General features: G+C 36.4%; 1 protein-coding gene across 2 annotated transcripts in view; it reads left to right on the top strand.

Moving 5' to 3' along the window:
* The window catches only part of LOC127942797 (uncharacterized), a 94,035-nt gene that overhangs the window by 1,010 nt on the left and 75,413 nt on the right, over positions 1-17,612 (top strand). Inside the window, exons 2-7 of one of the 2 annotated variants that reach the window (XM_052538758.1) lie at positions 2,291-2,593; positions 2,715-3,014; positions 3,215-3,520; positions 3,755-4,063; positions 4,372-4,674; positions 4,764-5,157. In XM_052538758.1, the coding sequence (XP_052394718.1) occupies positions 2,291-2,593; positions 2,715-3,014; positions 3,215-3,520; positions 3,755-4,063; positions 4,372-4,674; positions 4,764-4,882 (1,640 nt within the window). In that variant the 3' untranslated portion in view covers positions 4,883-5,157. Of the gene's footprint in view, positions 1-2,290; positions 2,594-2,714; positions 3,015-3,214; positions 3,521-3,754; positions 4,064-4,371; positions 4,675-4,763; positions 5,158-17,612 lie in introns of those variants that run through there. The other variant, XM_052538759.1, reaches the window with a different exon arrangement.

Genomic DNA, 17,612 nt, shown 5'->3' with positions numbered 1-17,612 from the left:
GCCGGCGACTCCACAGTAGAGACAGGCTGCATGTTTTCTACATTGTTTCACCTTTATGAGAAAAACATACAGAGAATCACTTAAGACACTTTGCTGTAGACCCATTCCACATAATAATATTCATTAAAACTGTATGTTAACACGTAGGAGCTTGCTGCATGAATTCGTGAGTAGGCTACAGTTTACAAATCCATGGGAACGGATTGCGAAAGTGTGCGCGCAGATTATGAATTCGTGGGTACAGATTCAAAAACCGAGGGTACGGTTTACAAAATCTGAACGCACGGATTGGAAATTCGTGGGCTAGGATAGGACATTCGAACCAGAAAGATACAGCTTACATTTGACTAAAAGGTTCTTGTCTTTATGCTCAACTAAAGTGAAATAATAAGCATATTTCCACTTTGAGAAACTCGTGTTGCTCTCGCCTTGACTCGCCATGACTGCCGCACATACTTGAATAAACAGAAACACGCCCACAGTGCATCTTCGTGTTTACAGTGGTTGGCATCCACCAATCCTACAATGTGTTCCTGCAAACAGGTTAGGCTGCACTTCAGTCAAGATTAATTTATTTTTAAAAAAGTAACGGACAATGCACCATATGGTAATGGAGTTAATTTATTTAAAAATGAATGCATTACAGTATTAGTTACTGTCAAAAGTAACTGCGTTACAGTATTGCGTTACTGCACAACACTGTTAATAACTCACCCTCAGGTCATTCCAAACCCGTAAGACCTCGGTTTATCTTCTGAACACAGTTTAAGATATTTTAGATTTAGTCCGAGAGCTCTCAGTCCCTCCATTGAAGCTGTGTGTACGGTATACCGTCCATGTCCAGAAAGGTAAGAAAAACATCATCAAAGTAGTCCATGTGACATCAGAGGGTCAGTTAGAATTTTTTGAAGCATCGAAAATACATTTTGGTCGCAAAAACTATGACTTTATTCAGCATTGTCTTCTCTTCCGTGTCTGTTGTGAGAGAGTTCAAAACACAACAATTCAATGATATCCGGTTTGCGAACGAATCATTCGATGTAACTGGATCTTCTTGAACCAGTTCACCAAATCGAACTGAATCGTTTGAAACGGTTCGCGTCTCCAATAAACATTAATCCACAAATGACTTAAGCTGTTAACTTTTTTAACGTGGCTGACACTATCTCTGAGTTAGAACAAACCAATATCCCGGAGTAATTCATGCACTCAAACAGTACACTGACTGAACTGCTGTGAAGAGAGAACTGAAGATGAACACCGAGCCGAGCCAGATAATGAGTGAAACACTGACTCGTTCATGAGTCAAGAAACGGTTTCATTGGTTTTCAGATCACCAGTAGTTATTCCGGACAGTTTAATTCGATAAACCGGTTGAATAAAACGGTTCACTGGTTCTTTTGCGCTAGACTTAATGACTTAATTTGCCATGATTGCCCTTGATTAAAGCCTTCGGTTTACCCGCGCTCATAACACTAGCACAGAATCACCAAAAGAATCAGTTCAGTTCAGACGCTCTGTGTGTCGGTCTGCTTCACGCTGAATCACACATGTGCAGTATCATCACCTCCTCGGTTCACGAATCGGTTCTTGACTTGAGAACGAGTCAATCCTTTCTTCGTTATCTGGCTCGGCTCGTTGTTCATCTTCAGTTCTCTCTTCACAGCAGTTCAGTCAGTGTACTGTTTGAGTAAATTAATTACTCCGGGATATTGCTTTATTTTAACTCTGAGGGAGTGTCAGCCACATTAAAAAAAATGACAGCTTCAGTCATTTGTGGATTAATGCTTATTGGAGACGCGAACCGTTTAAAACGATTCAGTTTGATTTGGTGAACTGGTTCAAGAAGAACCGGTTACATCGAATGATTCGTTCGCAAACCGGATATCACTACACCGCAGTGTTTTGAACTCTCTCTCACAACAGACATGGAAGAGAACACAATGCTGAATAAAGTCGTAGTTTTTGTTATTTTTGGACCAAAATGTATTTTCGATGCTTCAAAAAATTCTAACGGACCCTCTGATGTCACATGGGCTACTTTGATGATGTTTTTCTTACCTTTCTGGACATGGACAGTATACCATACACACAGCTTCAATGGAGGGACTGAGAGCTCTCGGACTAAATCTAAAACATCTTAAACTGTGTTCAGAAGATAAATGGAGGTCTCACTGGTTTGGAACGATATGAGGGTGAGTTATTAATGACATTTCGGTGAACTAACCCTTTAAGTTAGATTCTTTAATCTCTGTGTAACTCTGTGTTTTCTGTGTGTTTTGTGGAACAGAAGTGGATGATGTGTCAGTGAAGAAGGGAGATTCTGTCACTCTACACAATGAGCTTGCAAAAGTTATGTATATTAAATTGATTCGGTGGAGTTTTGAACGTAGACATGTAATAGCTGAGATCAATGTAACGGCTGACAGATTCTCTGTATATGATGATGTTCCCGACGGGATATTCAGAGACAGACTGAAGCTGGACAATCAAACTGGATCTCTGACCATCACAAACATCACAACTGAACACGCTGGAGATTATGAACTATTGATGAATGGTTTATCTAAGGTTTTCCATCTCAGTGTCTATGGTAAATATCAGTTTCATCTGTTTTATGTTTTAATGTAAAAACAATTTTTCTTGTTTTCTGCCTGTTCTTTTGTCACATGATTTTATTCATTTGAACTCACTCTGTGTGTTTGGTCATGCAGAAGAAATATCAGTGAAGAAGGGAGATTCAATCACTCTGAACTCTGATCTTACTGAAATAATGGATTATTATTGGATTCGGTGGATGTATATGATTGAAGACAGTTTAATAGCTGAAATCAATAAACAGACTGGCAGCACGACTGTAAATGATGATGTTCTTGACGGGAGATTCAGAGACAGACTGAAGCTGGACAAACAAACTGGATCTCTGACCATCACAAACGTCTCAACTGAACATGCTGGACGTTATTTTCTACAGACCAATATTATGAGCAAGAGTTTCAATCTCACTGTTTGTGGTCAGTTAAATATTTATTTCACTTAATTTATATCTTTATTTTTATATTTTAATAAGCACAAAAACGCAATTGTTAATGCTTTTGTTGTGTAATGTTATTCAGTTTTAAACTTAAAACTATTAACTTTAGTAACCCATCTAATTCTTTTTATACGTGTTGAACCCTGTTTCTGTTTGTTCTCTGCGTGTCTGCTGATATAGGACAGAAGTCAGTGTCAGTGATACAGGGAGAGTCAGTCTCTCTAAACTCTGGTCGTACTGAAATAATGGACGATGATGTGATTCAGTGGAGGTTTGGAAGTGAAAACACTTTAATAGCTGAAATCAATAAACAGACTGGCAGCACGACTGTAAATGATGATGTACTTGACGGGAGATTCAGAGACAGACTGAAGCTGGACGATCAAACTGGATCTCTGACCATCACAAACACCAGAACCACAGACTCTGATGATTATCGACTACAGAGCAAATTAATGGAGATGCTTTTCCGTCTCAGTGTCTATGGTAATTTAAATATCAGTTGTAGCTGTTTTATATTATGATGATAAATTATGAATTTATTCATCCACACAACATTTTCCTTCTTTTGTGTCTGTTCTGTTGTTTTATTATATTATTATTATTCTCTTGAAACTTAAACTGCAAACTGTTTGCTTTAGTAAACCATCAAGTTATTTAAAATTCTTAATGTGTGACAATCCCTGTTTCGGCTTTTTCTCTGTGTGTTTGTTGATACAGATGAAATTACATCAGTGTCAGTGAACGAGGGAGATTCAGTCACTCTAGACTCTGATCTTACTGGAATAGATTATGATGATCTGATTCAGTGCATGTTTGGAAATGAAAACACTTTAATAGCTGAAATCGTTAAACAGACCGACAGATTCTCTCTATATGATGATGTTCTTGACGGGAGATTCAGAGACAGACTGAAGCTGGACGATCAAACTGGATCTCTGACCATCACAAACATCACAACTGAACATACTGGACGTTATCTACTAAAGACCCACAGTGTGATCAAATGTTTCAGTCTCACTATCTACGGTGAGTTTCATATATATAAATATATATATATATATATATATATATATATATATATATATATATATATATATATATATATATATATATATATATATATATTGCAGCGTTAAAGTTAGTCTGAATAAGTGTCTTGTCATGGCTAATTAGTTAAAATGACTAATTAGACTAATTTTATATTTATAGAATCCATATTTATATTTGAACTTTTATCAGATTTTTTTAAAACACATTTGAGCAGTCTTGGTGTTTCTTCCTCTTCTACTTGTTTTCAGCAGATAAATTCATCCCATATTCTCTCCTGTTTTCAGCTCGTCTGTCTGTTCCTGTCATCAGCAGTAACTCTTCACAATGTTCTTCATCATCCTCCTCATCCTCAGAGCAGAATTGTTCATTGGTGTGTTCAGTGGTGAATGTGAGTCATGTGACTCTCTCCTGGTACAAAGGAAACAGTTTATTGTCCAGCATCAGTGTGTCTGATCTCAGCATCAGTCTCTCTCTACCTCTGGAGGTGGAATATCAGGATAAAAACAGCTACAGCTGTGTGCTCAACAATCCCATCAGCAACCAGACTCAACATCTGGACATCACTCAGCTCTGTCACACATGTGCAGGTACAGCAGAGATGATATTAGTTGATGTTGGCGCTGATATTAATGTTTATTGACTGATCTGATCTCAGTTTGGTGTTTTTATTCCTCAGACTCTGTCCACTGCTGTGGTTCTACTCAAGCTGTGATCCGATTGGTCCTCTCTGCTCTGGTGGGCGTGGCTACTGTCATTCTTCTGGTCTATGACATCAGATCCAGAAGAGCTGAATAAGATCAAGCACAGATTCACACATCAGGTGCATGACTGATGATGCAATTTCTCAAAAAATATTGAAAAAAAACATACTCTCTTTCAGTGTATTTTTTTTTTTTAAATCCAATTTGAAAAGCTTTTTTGTTTATATTTCACTCATTTGAGACACACAGAACTCTCTTTATTACTTCTATATATTTGTCATCTGTATTTGGTTGCCTTTATCAATAAAGTTATTATTCATTCTGAGCTTCAAGAATCTCTCTATGTTTTATTATATTTATTATGTTGAGCGCCTGTGTTTAATAGTTTCAGCAGTGTATCACATAAAGCTTTAAAGGATTGTAAAATATGTAAAAATCTACAATTTGGTAAGCTCATTAGATGTTATAAAAGTTTTTTTTTCTTTTTAATACACAATAAACAAACAACTAGCACCTCATTTAAGTCTCTCTAGTCTGATTTGTGTTCGAAATCTCATACTAACATATCGCCTACTGCCCAAGTATACACTATATACTGCTTACTATTTTTTAAAGAATAGTGTGTGAAACAGTATACAATGAGCAACAAAATGTTTCAGAGTAGTATGCTACAATGCTGACAATGACAAAAACATGACAAAAACAGTATGTAATAACATATTGGGACCTATTTTGATGATCTAAACACAAAGTGTATATATAATTGTGTGTCATCTGCAAAACAATTAAAAGAAACACGTTTCCTTAAAAAAAGAACCCAACAGAAGCATGTAAAAAAGAAAATAGTACAGGACCTAAAATAGACCCCTGAGGGACACCAAACTTGAGGGGAGCAGAAGAAAATTCCCCATGACTAACTGAAAAACTTTAGTTTGACAGATAAGAGAAACTACTGTATTTCCGTGCATTTCCTTTAATCCCGCCACAATGTTCTAGATGGGAAAATGAGGATATTATGGTCAACAGTGTCAAATGCTGCACTCAAATCTTGCTTTCACTCTGACTGCAACTCTGTCTATTGCTGTACAGCTGGATCAGGTTTCTTAAAAATGCATCACAATACACATTTAACCACTCTGTATCTACTCACTCATGAGGGTAGCAACCACTTTATGGCTACTTTATTAAATCCATGTATGATGAGCAGAGGTGTCAAGTAACGAAGTACAAATACTTCGTTACTGTACTTAAGTAGAAATTTGGGGTATCTATACTTTACTTGAGTAATTATTTTTCAGCCGACTTTTTACTTCTACTCCTTACATTTTCACGCAAGTATCTGTACTTTCTACTCCTTACATTTAAAAAAAATAGCTTCGTTACTGCTATTTCATACCGGATTGTTATCGTTCAGAGAGAGAGAAAGAAAAAAACCCTAATCAGATAAATCGCGCCATCAGGATGGAGTGAATTTGATTGTGGTTGGATGAGAAGTATACACGTATACCATTCCGACACCCTATTGTTCCATACGCGATCCATCACACCTGCACATGACACAAGTCACATCACACTGCATAGACAGTTTTGGGTTCGTTTATCAAAAAACATATTTCTTAAAAGTAGGTTGGAACCAGTAGTATCCGATCGCCTCAGAGTCAGTCCGCTTAAATTTCAAATGAAACCGGCGTCAGTCCGGTCTCCTCCCGTCTTTCAGCGCGCTCTTCAATCCGCCGACCACGGTGGAGCAGCGCGAGCTCAAACAGAGACAGAGGACACAAGGTGTGTGTTTACCGATAGATTGTTAGAATATCTGTATCTGTGAAGTTCTTTGTCATAAATACAGTTTACAAAAGGTCACGATCAGTCGGTTTCTCATCTAGTGTAAAGTTTTCGCTTGTCACCGCTAATCACGAAACAGCTGTTTCCTTACACTTATTTAAATATACTTCATTTAATCATACGTACATACACTACTGTGCAAAAGTCTTAGGCAGTATTTTCACTTAAAAGAATGGTGTTCGGCCAGTTATTTATATATTTTGCTGTAGAGTGTCACTGTCAGTATAAAATATCAGTTTACATTTCCAAACATTCATTTTGCCATCGTCAAACTGCTTGTGCATTCAAAATCGCACTAGATTATTATTAAAATTAATGGCAAACTACTGTCCTACTGACACATTGCAGCAAAAGATATAAATAACTGGCTTAAAACCCTTTTTTGGGGTGAAAACACTATTCTTTCTTTTCCATAAGACTTTTGCACAGTACTGTATTTTAAAAACGAGATTGTTGCTACTTTATAAAGAATGAGCATACAGTAATTCACAGAACTGATTTAAGACAGTGACAGACAGCACTCATCTTAACTAAATATCAGAGTGAGTGACAGAGATACAGTAGAAACATTATGTGTACTTTTGTATTAAATAATGACCCAGATTGTGAAATACATTTATTAGCCTTAGATTAAGGGAAGCACAACTTGGGAAATGAGAGCATCCAAGCTGAAAGCTATGGATTTATTTTAAATATTTGTAATGTTCTTTAATGTTATCCATAGTTTTTTTTGTAGTTCTTTTTTTTTTTTTTAAGTATCGGTTCAGGCACGTTGAGGCGCCAGTACCATTTTAAAAGTATTGAAAAGGCACTGGACTCTATTTAAAAGTTATTATTTATTTCTCACTACTGGCTCATTTGCCAAATGGGTGCTTTCTCTTCGTCCTCCACAAATTAAGCTACTGTAGGTAGTTGGGTAGTGAGACGTTTTAATAAATTATCATTTGCGATTAATGACGCAAATGACAATGTTGTGATATCTAGGCTATAGATCATCACAGTCCCACCCACAGCTGGTGCCGGAACTAAAAATTCAATGCAATTTCTGCATTGACATTTGGGGTATAAGCCATTAAAACGTAACCATACATGGTAGACTTAAAACCAGCTATGGCTGTACTAAGCAACAGTATATGCTCATATAAACGTAAAAAGATCATGTTGGCACTAACCTTGTTTTGATCTAAATGCCTTTTATTCGCTATGTCTTGGCTAAGTACTTCATTACCCACAATCCTGAACAATCCCACAATCCCACAGTGATGCATCTGATTGGTGGAGCTCGTATAACCGTCTGGTTAAACCCCTCGAAGGTCCGTGAAGACTGAAGATCATTAATAAAAAAATAAAATAAAAACCTGTATTGCGTTTTTGCACGGTAGACTTATTAGTGCAATCATGATCTCCTTGGCTGCCATTGAGAGTTTTGCAGGGAGGTTGGTAACTTTAGTTAGCATTATCGTCCACTTTAGCTAGGCTACTGTAGCCTCCATATGAAATGAGTCATATCAAGCATTTTATAATGCCACTGTCAAAACAATATTTAGCCTAGACATACCTTTTTGTGCATTTACTGAACATTTGTGTAATGGCAACGACATGTGTTGACAACTGAGCAGTGATTGCAGTCAGATACAAAGCACTGCACCATTGCTGACGTTATCGTTAACCACTTTCACACACGCACACAATATAAAATACACAATGATAAAATAAAAATCAATACACAATACATATATAAAACACTATTTATTTACACGATTAATACTGAAAGAACTGCTATTACTGCACATTCACTATATAAAATAAAATTCACTGGAGGAAAAAGTTCGCGCGAGCGGCCGTCATCAGATTTGGATGTCGTTCAAAAGGCTCGTTGCCTCGTTCGCAGTTGTGGCTTCAGTCGAATTCAATGGGGCGCGGTGGTTTATGGGATGAGTAGTTCCTGCGCTCGAAATGAAAATATGTACACAGTCTTTTACCTTTGGCTTTTTTTGGATTTTGTCTTAATTTTTTCACTTGAAATGATATGTTATATGCTTATGAGTTCAGCCGTAGCTGGTTATCCTCACACATGCTCTAAAACTCTTTAGATACGGATTTTTCCGAAAGTGAATGGGAGAAATGAATGGGAAATTTACTTCCGGCACCAGAGCTCTCTCGGGCTGTGGGTGGGACTGTGAAGCTCTATATCAACTTTGTAACTCGTTACCCTCCGAACACTGGACATAGCAGACGTATGTACCGAATACAAGAAGCTATCAATCAAGAAGGTATCAGGATTATGAGTTATTTTTCATTTTTAGTTTTTGAATAATCACTTAGATTAATCATTCATTTTGACAGCACTATAATGTTTATTGTAAATAGTCAACCACACAAGAGTAATTGTTTTTAGCCTGCACCAATGTTCTTGTCCATTGCCCTCACAGAGTCCTGCAGCTAAGCTTGGATGTACATTTACATTCCATTCAAGGTTAATGATGACATGCCTCTGAAGTTTGACTTTTTGCACCATAACAATACTTATTGGCAACTAGTCATCATATCTCTAGCTCTTTAATGTATTTGCATTGTACTTAAATGAGTTCATTTTCAATGGGCATATATGTGGCTGAAACAGGTAGCCTAGTGCCTCCCAAATTTTTCAACATGAACATTTTAATATAACATTATAGTCATTATGGCCTTTAGAAAAATGTTTTTTTAGGAGGTGGGGTAGTGCACAATAGGCCCCTGTGGCACGGCCCAAGCTTTTGTTCTTAATGGAATTTTATTTCCTTATATTACTTTTACTTTTATACTTTAAGTAGTTTTTTAAACCAGTACTTTTACACTTTTACTTTAGTAAAAAGCTTGAGTTGATACTTCAACTTCTACAAAAGTCTTTTTAAACCCTAGTATCTATACTTCTACTTGAGTAATGAATGCCAATACTTTTGACACCACTGATGATGAGTGCTTAACCAGTGGTGGACGTAGTGGTGGACGAAGTACACAAATCAAGTACTTGAGTAAAAGTACAGATACGAATAATAAAATATTACTCCAGTAAAAGTAAAAGTACTCCTTTTTCAATTTTACTCAAGTGAAAGTACAAAAGTACTCAATTTTGTATGTACTTAAGTAAAAAAGTACTGAAAGATAGATGTTTGCAATTTTATATAGGCTAATTTAATTTTTTATTAGCACATTTTTTTTTTTTATAATCCTACTGCTCAAAATACCTTTTTCCAAAATAACCACTATATGGAGTCAAGATATATTTTTGTTGTTGATATGGACTACGCTTACGAGAGTAATGTTCACTGTGAAGCTTACACTGTGATGTACCTGAGAGAAAACAGAGATGATAATCTGATCTTCACCAGTAAGAAAAAAGTATTTTAAAGTTTGTGGTTTTACAGAACACCACAGTTATATATGACAAGATAATAAGGCCTGCAGTTAGGAAGAACATCTTAAGGAAAATATAATTATATTTTCTTAATGATTTTTTTTCCTTCTCAAACCTTGTCTGCGGTGTAAAAACACCCCTGGCCAAACGGGGTGCATCTCTTCCCCTCTTTGATAATTACTGTAGTTACCATGTTCTGAACATCACATCCTTTCTTTTCTCCCCAGATGTAATCTATATATCTATATATCTATATCTATCTATCTATCTATCTATCTATCTATCTATCTATCTATATATTTATAAAAATTACCTCAAGTTAGCACCAGCAAGCCTGCTAGACATTTAGCATCAGCTACAATATTTACTTATTTTCAGTACCTTTCTGAATAAACATTCATGTCTGTCTAACATTACTCGTCTAAAAAAAAAAGCCTCAAGTCCAAATATTCATTTATCACCAATTAACTGTTTGACAAACACTTCCTGCTTCGAGATCTGAATTTAAAAAAAAATATCAAACATGCTCCGAAGTCCCAATCTGAATCAACCGAGTCGCCAACAGGCTCCGAAGTGCCGATCTGAATCAACCGAGTCGCGAACATGCTCCGAAGACCCAATCTTACTCAACCGAGTCGCGAACAGGCTCCGAAGTGCCGATCTGAATCAACGGAGTCGCGAACATGCTCCGAAGTGCCGATCTGAATCAACCGAGTCGCGAACAGGCTCCGAAGTCCTGATCTGAATCAACCGAGTCGCGAACAGGCTCCGAAGTGCCGATCTGAATCAACCGAGTCGCGAACAGGCTCCGAAGTCCGATCTGAATCAACCAAATCGCGAACAGGCTCCGAAGTGCCGATCTGAATCAACCGAGTCGTGAACATGCTCCGAAGTGCCGATTTGAATCAACGGAGTCGCGAACATGCTCCGAAGTGCCGATCTGAATCAACCGAGTCGCGAACAGGCTCTGAAGTCCCGATCTGAATCAACCGAGTCACGAACAGGCTCCGAAGTCCCGATCTGAATCAACCGAGTCGCGAACATGCTCCGAAGTGCCGATCTGAATCAACGGAGTCGCGAACAGGCTCCGAATTGCCGATCTGAAAACTTCGACCAAAGAATGTAAAAAATAATTCTATTTCTCTAATAACTCTAACTCTACAACTCTATAAAAGACTCAGATCACGTATCTAAAAATAAATCGCTATAGTAAAAGAGAAATAATAAGAGGAATGAAGTTTCCTACCGCTCTGCTGTGTTTGGTCCTCAAGCGCCTCTGACGCTCCGCGGCGCGTCTCCGCCCCTCACACGCGCGTTTACAGCGCTAAATTAATCATCTTTGCTAATTATTATACATTTACTTCATTGTCAGCTTCAGGTACTTCATTTATTATTGTTCAATGAACTGTTTGAAACAAAAAAGGTTGTATTTCAGTAATAATTATAAATTATCAAAATAAAATATATAAAATAAATAATAAAAAATATGATTTTCAGTTACAATAGTTAATCCTAAATTCCGACATTAATAACTTACTTTTAGCAACATCAGACGCACGCGCTCACAAGATCTCCCGGTTCTTACTTCTGTAGACTCACACTAAACGGTTCATTTGGATCAGTGAGTGGTCGACTCCAGAACAGCTGCAATCGGATCATTCTAATTCGTAAACGAATCGTTTGGTGCGATTCGCGATCCGATTTAAAGGTTTATTTTGAAAAGACTCAGTTCGTTCATGATGAATCAGACACCGCTTCTGCGTGTCGGAACACGTGATATATTATAGGGAGTAACGATATGTTTTATGAAATGTAGTGAAGTTAAAAGTACGATCTTATGCTTTGGAATGTAGTGAAGTAAAAGTAAAAATTACTCAAAATAAAACTACTTCAGTAAAGTACAGATACTTGAAAAATGTACTTAAGTACAGTAACGAAGTAAAGCTACTCCGTTACTGTCCACCACTGTGCTTAACAGACTTCTTAATATACCAGTGAAACATCAGTAAATGCAAAACAAAACAAATATCTTTGTTTACGCTTATAAACACATTGTTACCAACCTAGTTCTCATCTGTGACCCTGCCCCTCCACCTGCCTCTCTTCCTGAGCTACAGCCTGCAAAGACTGTTTCTGTCACCTCAGCTGACAAAATAACACATTGATGCATATCAAATGAACAGTGAGGGAAAAGCATCTATGTATTGTTAACGGCTAACAATTGTTGATGATTCTACACTTTAGCAATTTAGAAAATATAACGTGACCTACTTTTTTTTTAGCTGCTATCCTGACTCAGTTCACCAACAAATTAGCCTGATTGATAAACACAGTTTTTTTTCTTGCTATATTAATAAGGTTAATGTGTTTCAGACTTTTACTTTTTGTTTTAGGTTCATGATTCATATTTTATATATGGCCTAAACCAAGCCCCATAGCATAACCCTTTTGGAAACCTGTGCAAAAGGTCATGCTGTTCTCAAGACAAATAGAGCCTGGTTGACCAGCATGGTCTTTCTTGTGAAAGTGGTTGACCAAGATGGTCTTGCTTGGTTTGGTGCGAGTAGGCCTGCGTCCGTGAACGCAAACACTGTTATGGAGAAGTATTGTTTCTGCTTTTGTATTTTTAAATTTAACACTTCATTGATGTAAAAGCCATATAAAATTGTGATATATAGAAATAATGTATTCATTTCTTCTGCTTCCTTTTTTAAAAGTAGAACTGAAAAGTTTAATATTTTGTCATGATTATATTATTAATCAATGTTCAATAGCAAAGAAAAACATTCAAACTGGTAAAATATGAATCAACTTATTTAAGAGACAAAATTATAAACATAAGTTATTGGGTTTGTTTTATCTTACAAAAAAATTCTTATTCTTCATAGAACCGCTGGCAACTGCATAATACAGTGATGCATTTAACACACACAGTGTTTTACACATAAAAATGTCAAAATGATAAAATAGGTTAAAATCAGCTTATGTAAAATGTAAAACAAAACATGTAGAGAAACTTGAAGATCTACTGGAACTCAATGTGGTGAGTGCAGATGTTGTGAAATAAAAAAATGCCAGTGGTCACACACATTAACACAGGATAAATAACGGTTATTTTAGCCAACAGTTTCTCATGACTTTACTTCAGATCAGTCTCTCATCGGCTCATCTGTCATTTTATCACTGAACCAGATCTGAAGAGTTTGTCTTCATATTTGTGAACTGAAACCGTTGAAGATGCTTGACAGATTTTTGTTCTGTATGTGTTTGTGGTGTCTGGATGGTGAGTTTGAAATGTTTTTATGATTTCAGTTCCTTCTTCAGATTCAGTCTTTGCTTTTTTCTAAATGTCCTTTATATAAATGACTGAAGCTCAAACAGCAGCAGCTTTAGTTTCAGTGTTATGTGATTCTCATCTGCAGTATGAGTTTTCAGTGTATGATCTTGTGTGGAGCTCAAATCAACTTATTGATTTTAAATGTAAATTTCAACTATTCACCTCATTAAACCATCATACAGTTATTTAAAATTCCATTTATTTATTTAAACAAAAAAACCTTGTTCTGTTTGTTCTGGGTGTGTATCAGTGTGCATCTGATACAGATGCAGAGACGACTGTATCAGTGACGAAGGGGGATTCAGATCTTACTGTGTGGAGCAGCAGGAGGAGAGAGACTCTTAGAAGAAAAGGTTCTGTGTAGAACCTTAAAAGGTTCTATCAGGCGCTACCTATTTGGAACCCCTAAAAGGTTCTATTTAGAACCCCTTTTAAGGGTTCAATCAAAAGAATATATAAAGACTGAAATATTACCGTAATTACTTAGTTAAATAAAATATTTATATAATTTATTTTACACTTCACTTTCAAACATGAATCATTACTTAGTATGTGAGCAGAGCACCATCCAAAATCAACTTCTGCTGAGATTCTGAAGTATGCTTACAATGGACACTTTACTACTCCATGAGAACACAGGAGAGGATTTATGAGTGGCAGTGAAGCAATGCGACTGAGGTTGTAACATTTTTTTTTTTAATTAAATGCAAAATGTCTCAGCTCACATTACTTTAATCTACAATCTCGTGTGCAAGTGTTTTGTTTGCACGTATGTCATTGCAGCAGGACATTTAACTTTAATTGTAATTACACTGACTGGATCTACCTGTGAATCAAATTATTTTAATGCACCCCTTTTAGCCAATCAGAATCAAATATTCAGACAAACCATGGTATAAATAGATTTATTAGAGTAACCATTCAACAAATCAAGCAACTAATGGTTGTGTTAAGGAAAAAATAACACTTTTTGTGTTTGTGTCGATTTGCTAAAGTAGACAGTAGTGTTCCTGTAGCTCAATTGGTAGAGCATTGTGTGGTTGGGGGTTTGATTCCCCAGGAACACTTGATAGGTAAAAAAATGATAGCCTGAATGCACTGTAAGTCGCGTCTGCTAAATGCATGAATTTAACAGAGGTGGGTAGAGTACCCAAAAACTGTAGTCAAGTAAAAGTACTTATAGAAATATTTACTCAAGTGAAAGTAAAAGTACTAATCTGAATAGTTACTTGAGTAAGAGTAAAAAAGTATCGGATAAAAAATCTACTCAAGTAGTTAGTTACTAGTTACTTTGGGTCATATATACTGAGCCTATGTTTATTTATATATATATATATATATATATATATATATATATATATATATATATATATATATATATATATATATATATATATATATATATATAATGTATGTAATGTATGTATAAATATATGTAATAATTTCAACTTCCTAATCATCGGCAAGAAGGAGGCGGGAACCGGCGCATAATCAAACATCATTTTAATAATTCAAAATAAACATAAAACAGCGCATCAGCCCCTCACGGACGACTGATGCGCATAAATAAAAAGCAAAACATAAACTAAAATCTCAGGCCTTGTCCTCTCTCGTCCTTCATGGTCGTTGCTCCAGTTTTATATCCTTCCATCTCCTATGTGGGACTCGAGACCGGAGGTGAGTCGCAGGTGTAGCTCATCTCCAGTCACTACACCTGGCCTCACTCCTCGTTCCCACGTCTCTCAGCCCCGCCCCACTCGCCACAATATATATTTCATCAGCCTTTACTCAAGTCTTCAATGTCACATAATCCTTCAGAAATCATTCCAATATGTTGATTTACTATCCGAATGCACTGTAAGTCTCGTTTGCTAAATGCATAAATTTAATTTAATTTAACTTAAAGAGCAGTCTCTAGATTAAGATGAAGCTCCTTCCAAACCGCATCTTCACTTCATGCAGCAGCTACCAAAAAAAAGAAAGAAAAATTCATTAAAACAATTTTGACTTTTTATTCTTAGACTTTATTCTAGACTTTTTATATTTATTTTTATTCAGACTATGCACTTGTGCAATTCACATCATTTGTAATGATTCATGATAAAGCATCGGTGAAGAAACATCGCTTGAATGTCCATTCATTTAATATCATACTTTACAGGAGCATTACACTAGCGCAAATGCAAACAAATTGTTTACTTTGTAAAATTAATGAAAATAATGAGTTTATTACTACTTTTTGTTTATGTTTGGTGTTCAACAGATAAAAAAAAATTAATCCATAAAGCAAAACTGTTAAGTTGTGGTACATAATTTCACATAAATGACAAAGAATGAAATTAAAAAGCAGCAAACAAGGCTATAAGTAAGGGGCAGTTCACATATCGCGTCTTTTGCACTCTCAAGATCATTATTTCAAATGTAGGCGCACCGTATGTGCGCTCGTAATGGAAGCGATGCCACTCATTTTTCCAGAATCATTTGAGTCAGTTCGGGAGTTCGGAGCGGGATCGCGAATCATTTGAATCAGTTCGGGAGTTCGTGGCGGGATAGCGAATCATTTGAATCAGTTTGGGAGTTCAAAGCGGGTTCGCGAATCATTTGAGTCAGTTTGACGATCGCGAATCATTTTAATCATTTCGGGAGTTCGTAGCGGGTTCGCGAATCATTTGTGTCAGTTCGGGAGTTCAAAGCGGGTTCGCGAATCATTTGAGTCAATTTGGCGATCGCGAATCATTTGAATCAGTTCGGGAGGTCGGTGCGGGATCGCGAATCATTTGAATCAGTTCGGGAATTCGTAGCGGGATAGCGGATTATTGAATCAGTTCGGGAGTTCGGAGTGGGTTCGCGAATCGAATCAGTTCGAGAGTTCAAAGCGGGTTCGCGAATCATTTGAGTCAGTTTGGCGATCGCGAATCATTTGAATCAGTTCGGGAGTTCGTAGCGGGGTTCGCGAACACAAAGACATGACATATCAAAACTTACATTGTCCAGACAGAAGAGAAACGTGATGTTTTCTGTGAATGCATTGTGGGGTTGGGGGTTCGATTCCCCAGGAACACTTGATAGGTAAATAATTGATAGCCTGAATGCACTGTAAGTCTCGTTTGCTAAATGCATAAATTTAATTTAATTTAACTTAAAGAGCAGTCTCTAGATTAAGATGAAGGTCCTTCCAAACCGCATCTTCACTTCATGCAGCAGCTACCAAAAAAAAAAAAAAAAAAAATTCATTAAAACAATTTTGACTTTTTATTCATACAAAAAAAAAAAAGTGAAAATGCAGTGGAAATACTAAACCCAAAGGAAACAGCACTAAAAACAAATACTCACAAGTTGTGGAACCAGAAGAAATGGGAACATTTTCATGACCTCTCATGTTGATTTTGTCATTAAATCAACTCCCCAGACAGCGCAGCGTGAATATGCTAGTGTGGTATCCTGAATAATTATCATAATTATAATTATTATCAGTTTATTCTTGTGTATATTTCATGTGACATGATGCACAATTATCAATATCCATTTTCTTTGATTTGATTTATATTTGATTTCTATCATTCCTATCGTATTATAAATGCTTTGTTAATCAAAATACATGTTACAACTTTTTCTGGATTTTTCATAAGAGTTATCGTTCCGATTTAATGTGTATATTATCATAGCTGGAGATGGATGTGTGTGATTGGTTGATTGAAAAGGTGCGCGCCACTGCGTGCGGGAGTTCTCGCGATATGCTTCATTCATAATAAAGCATCGGTGAAGAAACATCGCTTGAATGCTCATTCATTTAATATCATCCTTTACAGGTATAAAATGTACATAAGGCACACTATCATTGCTATAATCGTTTTGTAAGAAAAACTTGTTCTCTATATTAATTGTTTTTCGAGATGCATATGATTGATATGTTCATAAACTCGGTTTAATGTTAACCATCAAGTCCAATCACATGGTTAGCATAAATGTGCCGTGATTAGCTCGCACGCTGGTTATTAGGACATGAAGTAAAACGTATGTACTGTTGTATGCATTTCATGTTATACTTTATTCATTATATATGTTGTTATTCCTTATTCCTTCTGTTATGAGTTTATTTCATGCTTATTCACTGATAGTGTATGTATGACGCCCTGAAAAGACTATGTATTCGAGTGGACCTATTTACATACCTGGCCTTGTGTCATAAATTGTGATTTGTGGTTACAATAACAGCATCTAAGTCAATACTGTGTTGGTACTATGCCT

Source organism: Carassius gibelio, chromosome A22 (genome assembly GCF_023724105.1).
Source record: "Carassius gibelio isolate Cgi1373 ecotype wild population from Czech Republic chromosome A22, carGib1.2-hapl.c, whole genome shotgun sequence".
In the NCBI taxonomy this organism is placed as follows: domain Eukaryota; kingdom Metazoa; phylum Chordata; class Actinopteri; order Cypriniformes; family Cyprinidae; genus Carassius; species Carassius gibelio.
The sequence above is the reverse complement of the archived record's forward strand: the minus strand, read 5'-3'. Positions and strand labels throughout refer to the sequence as shown.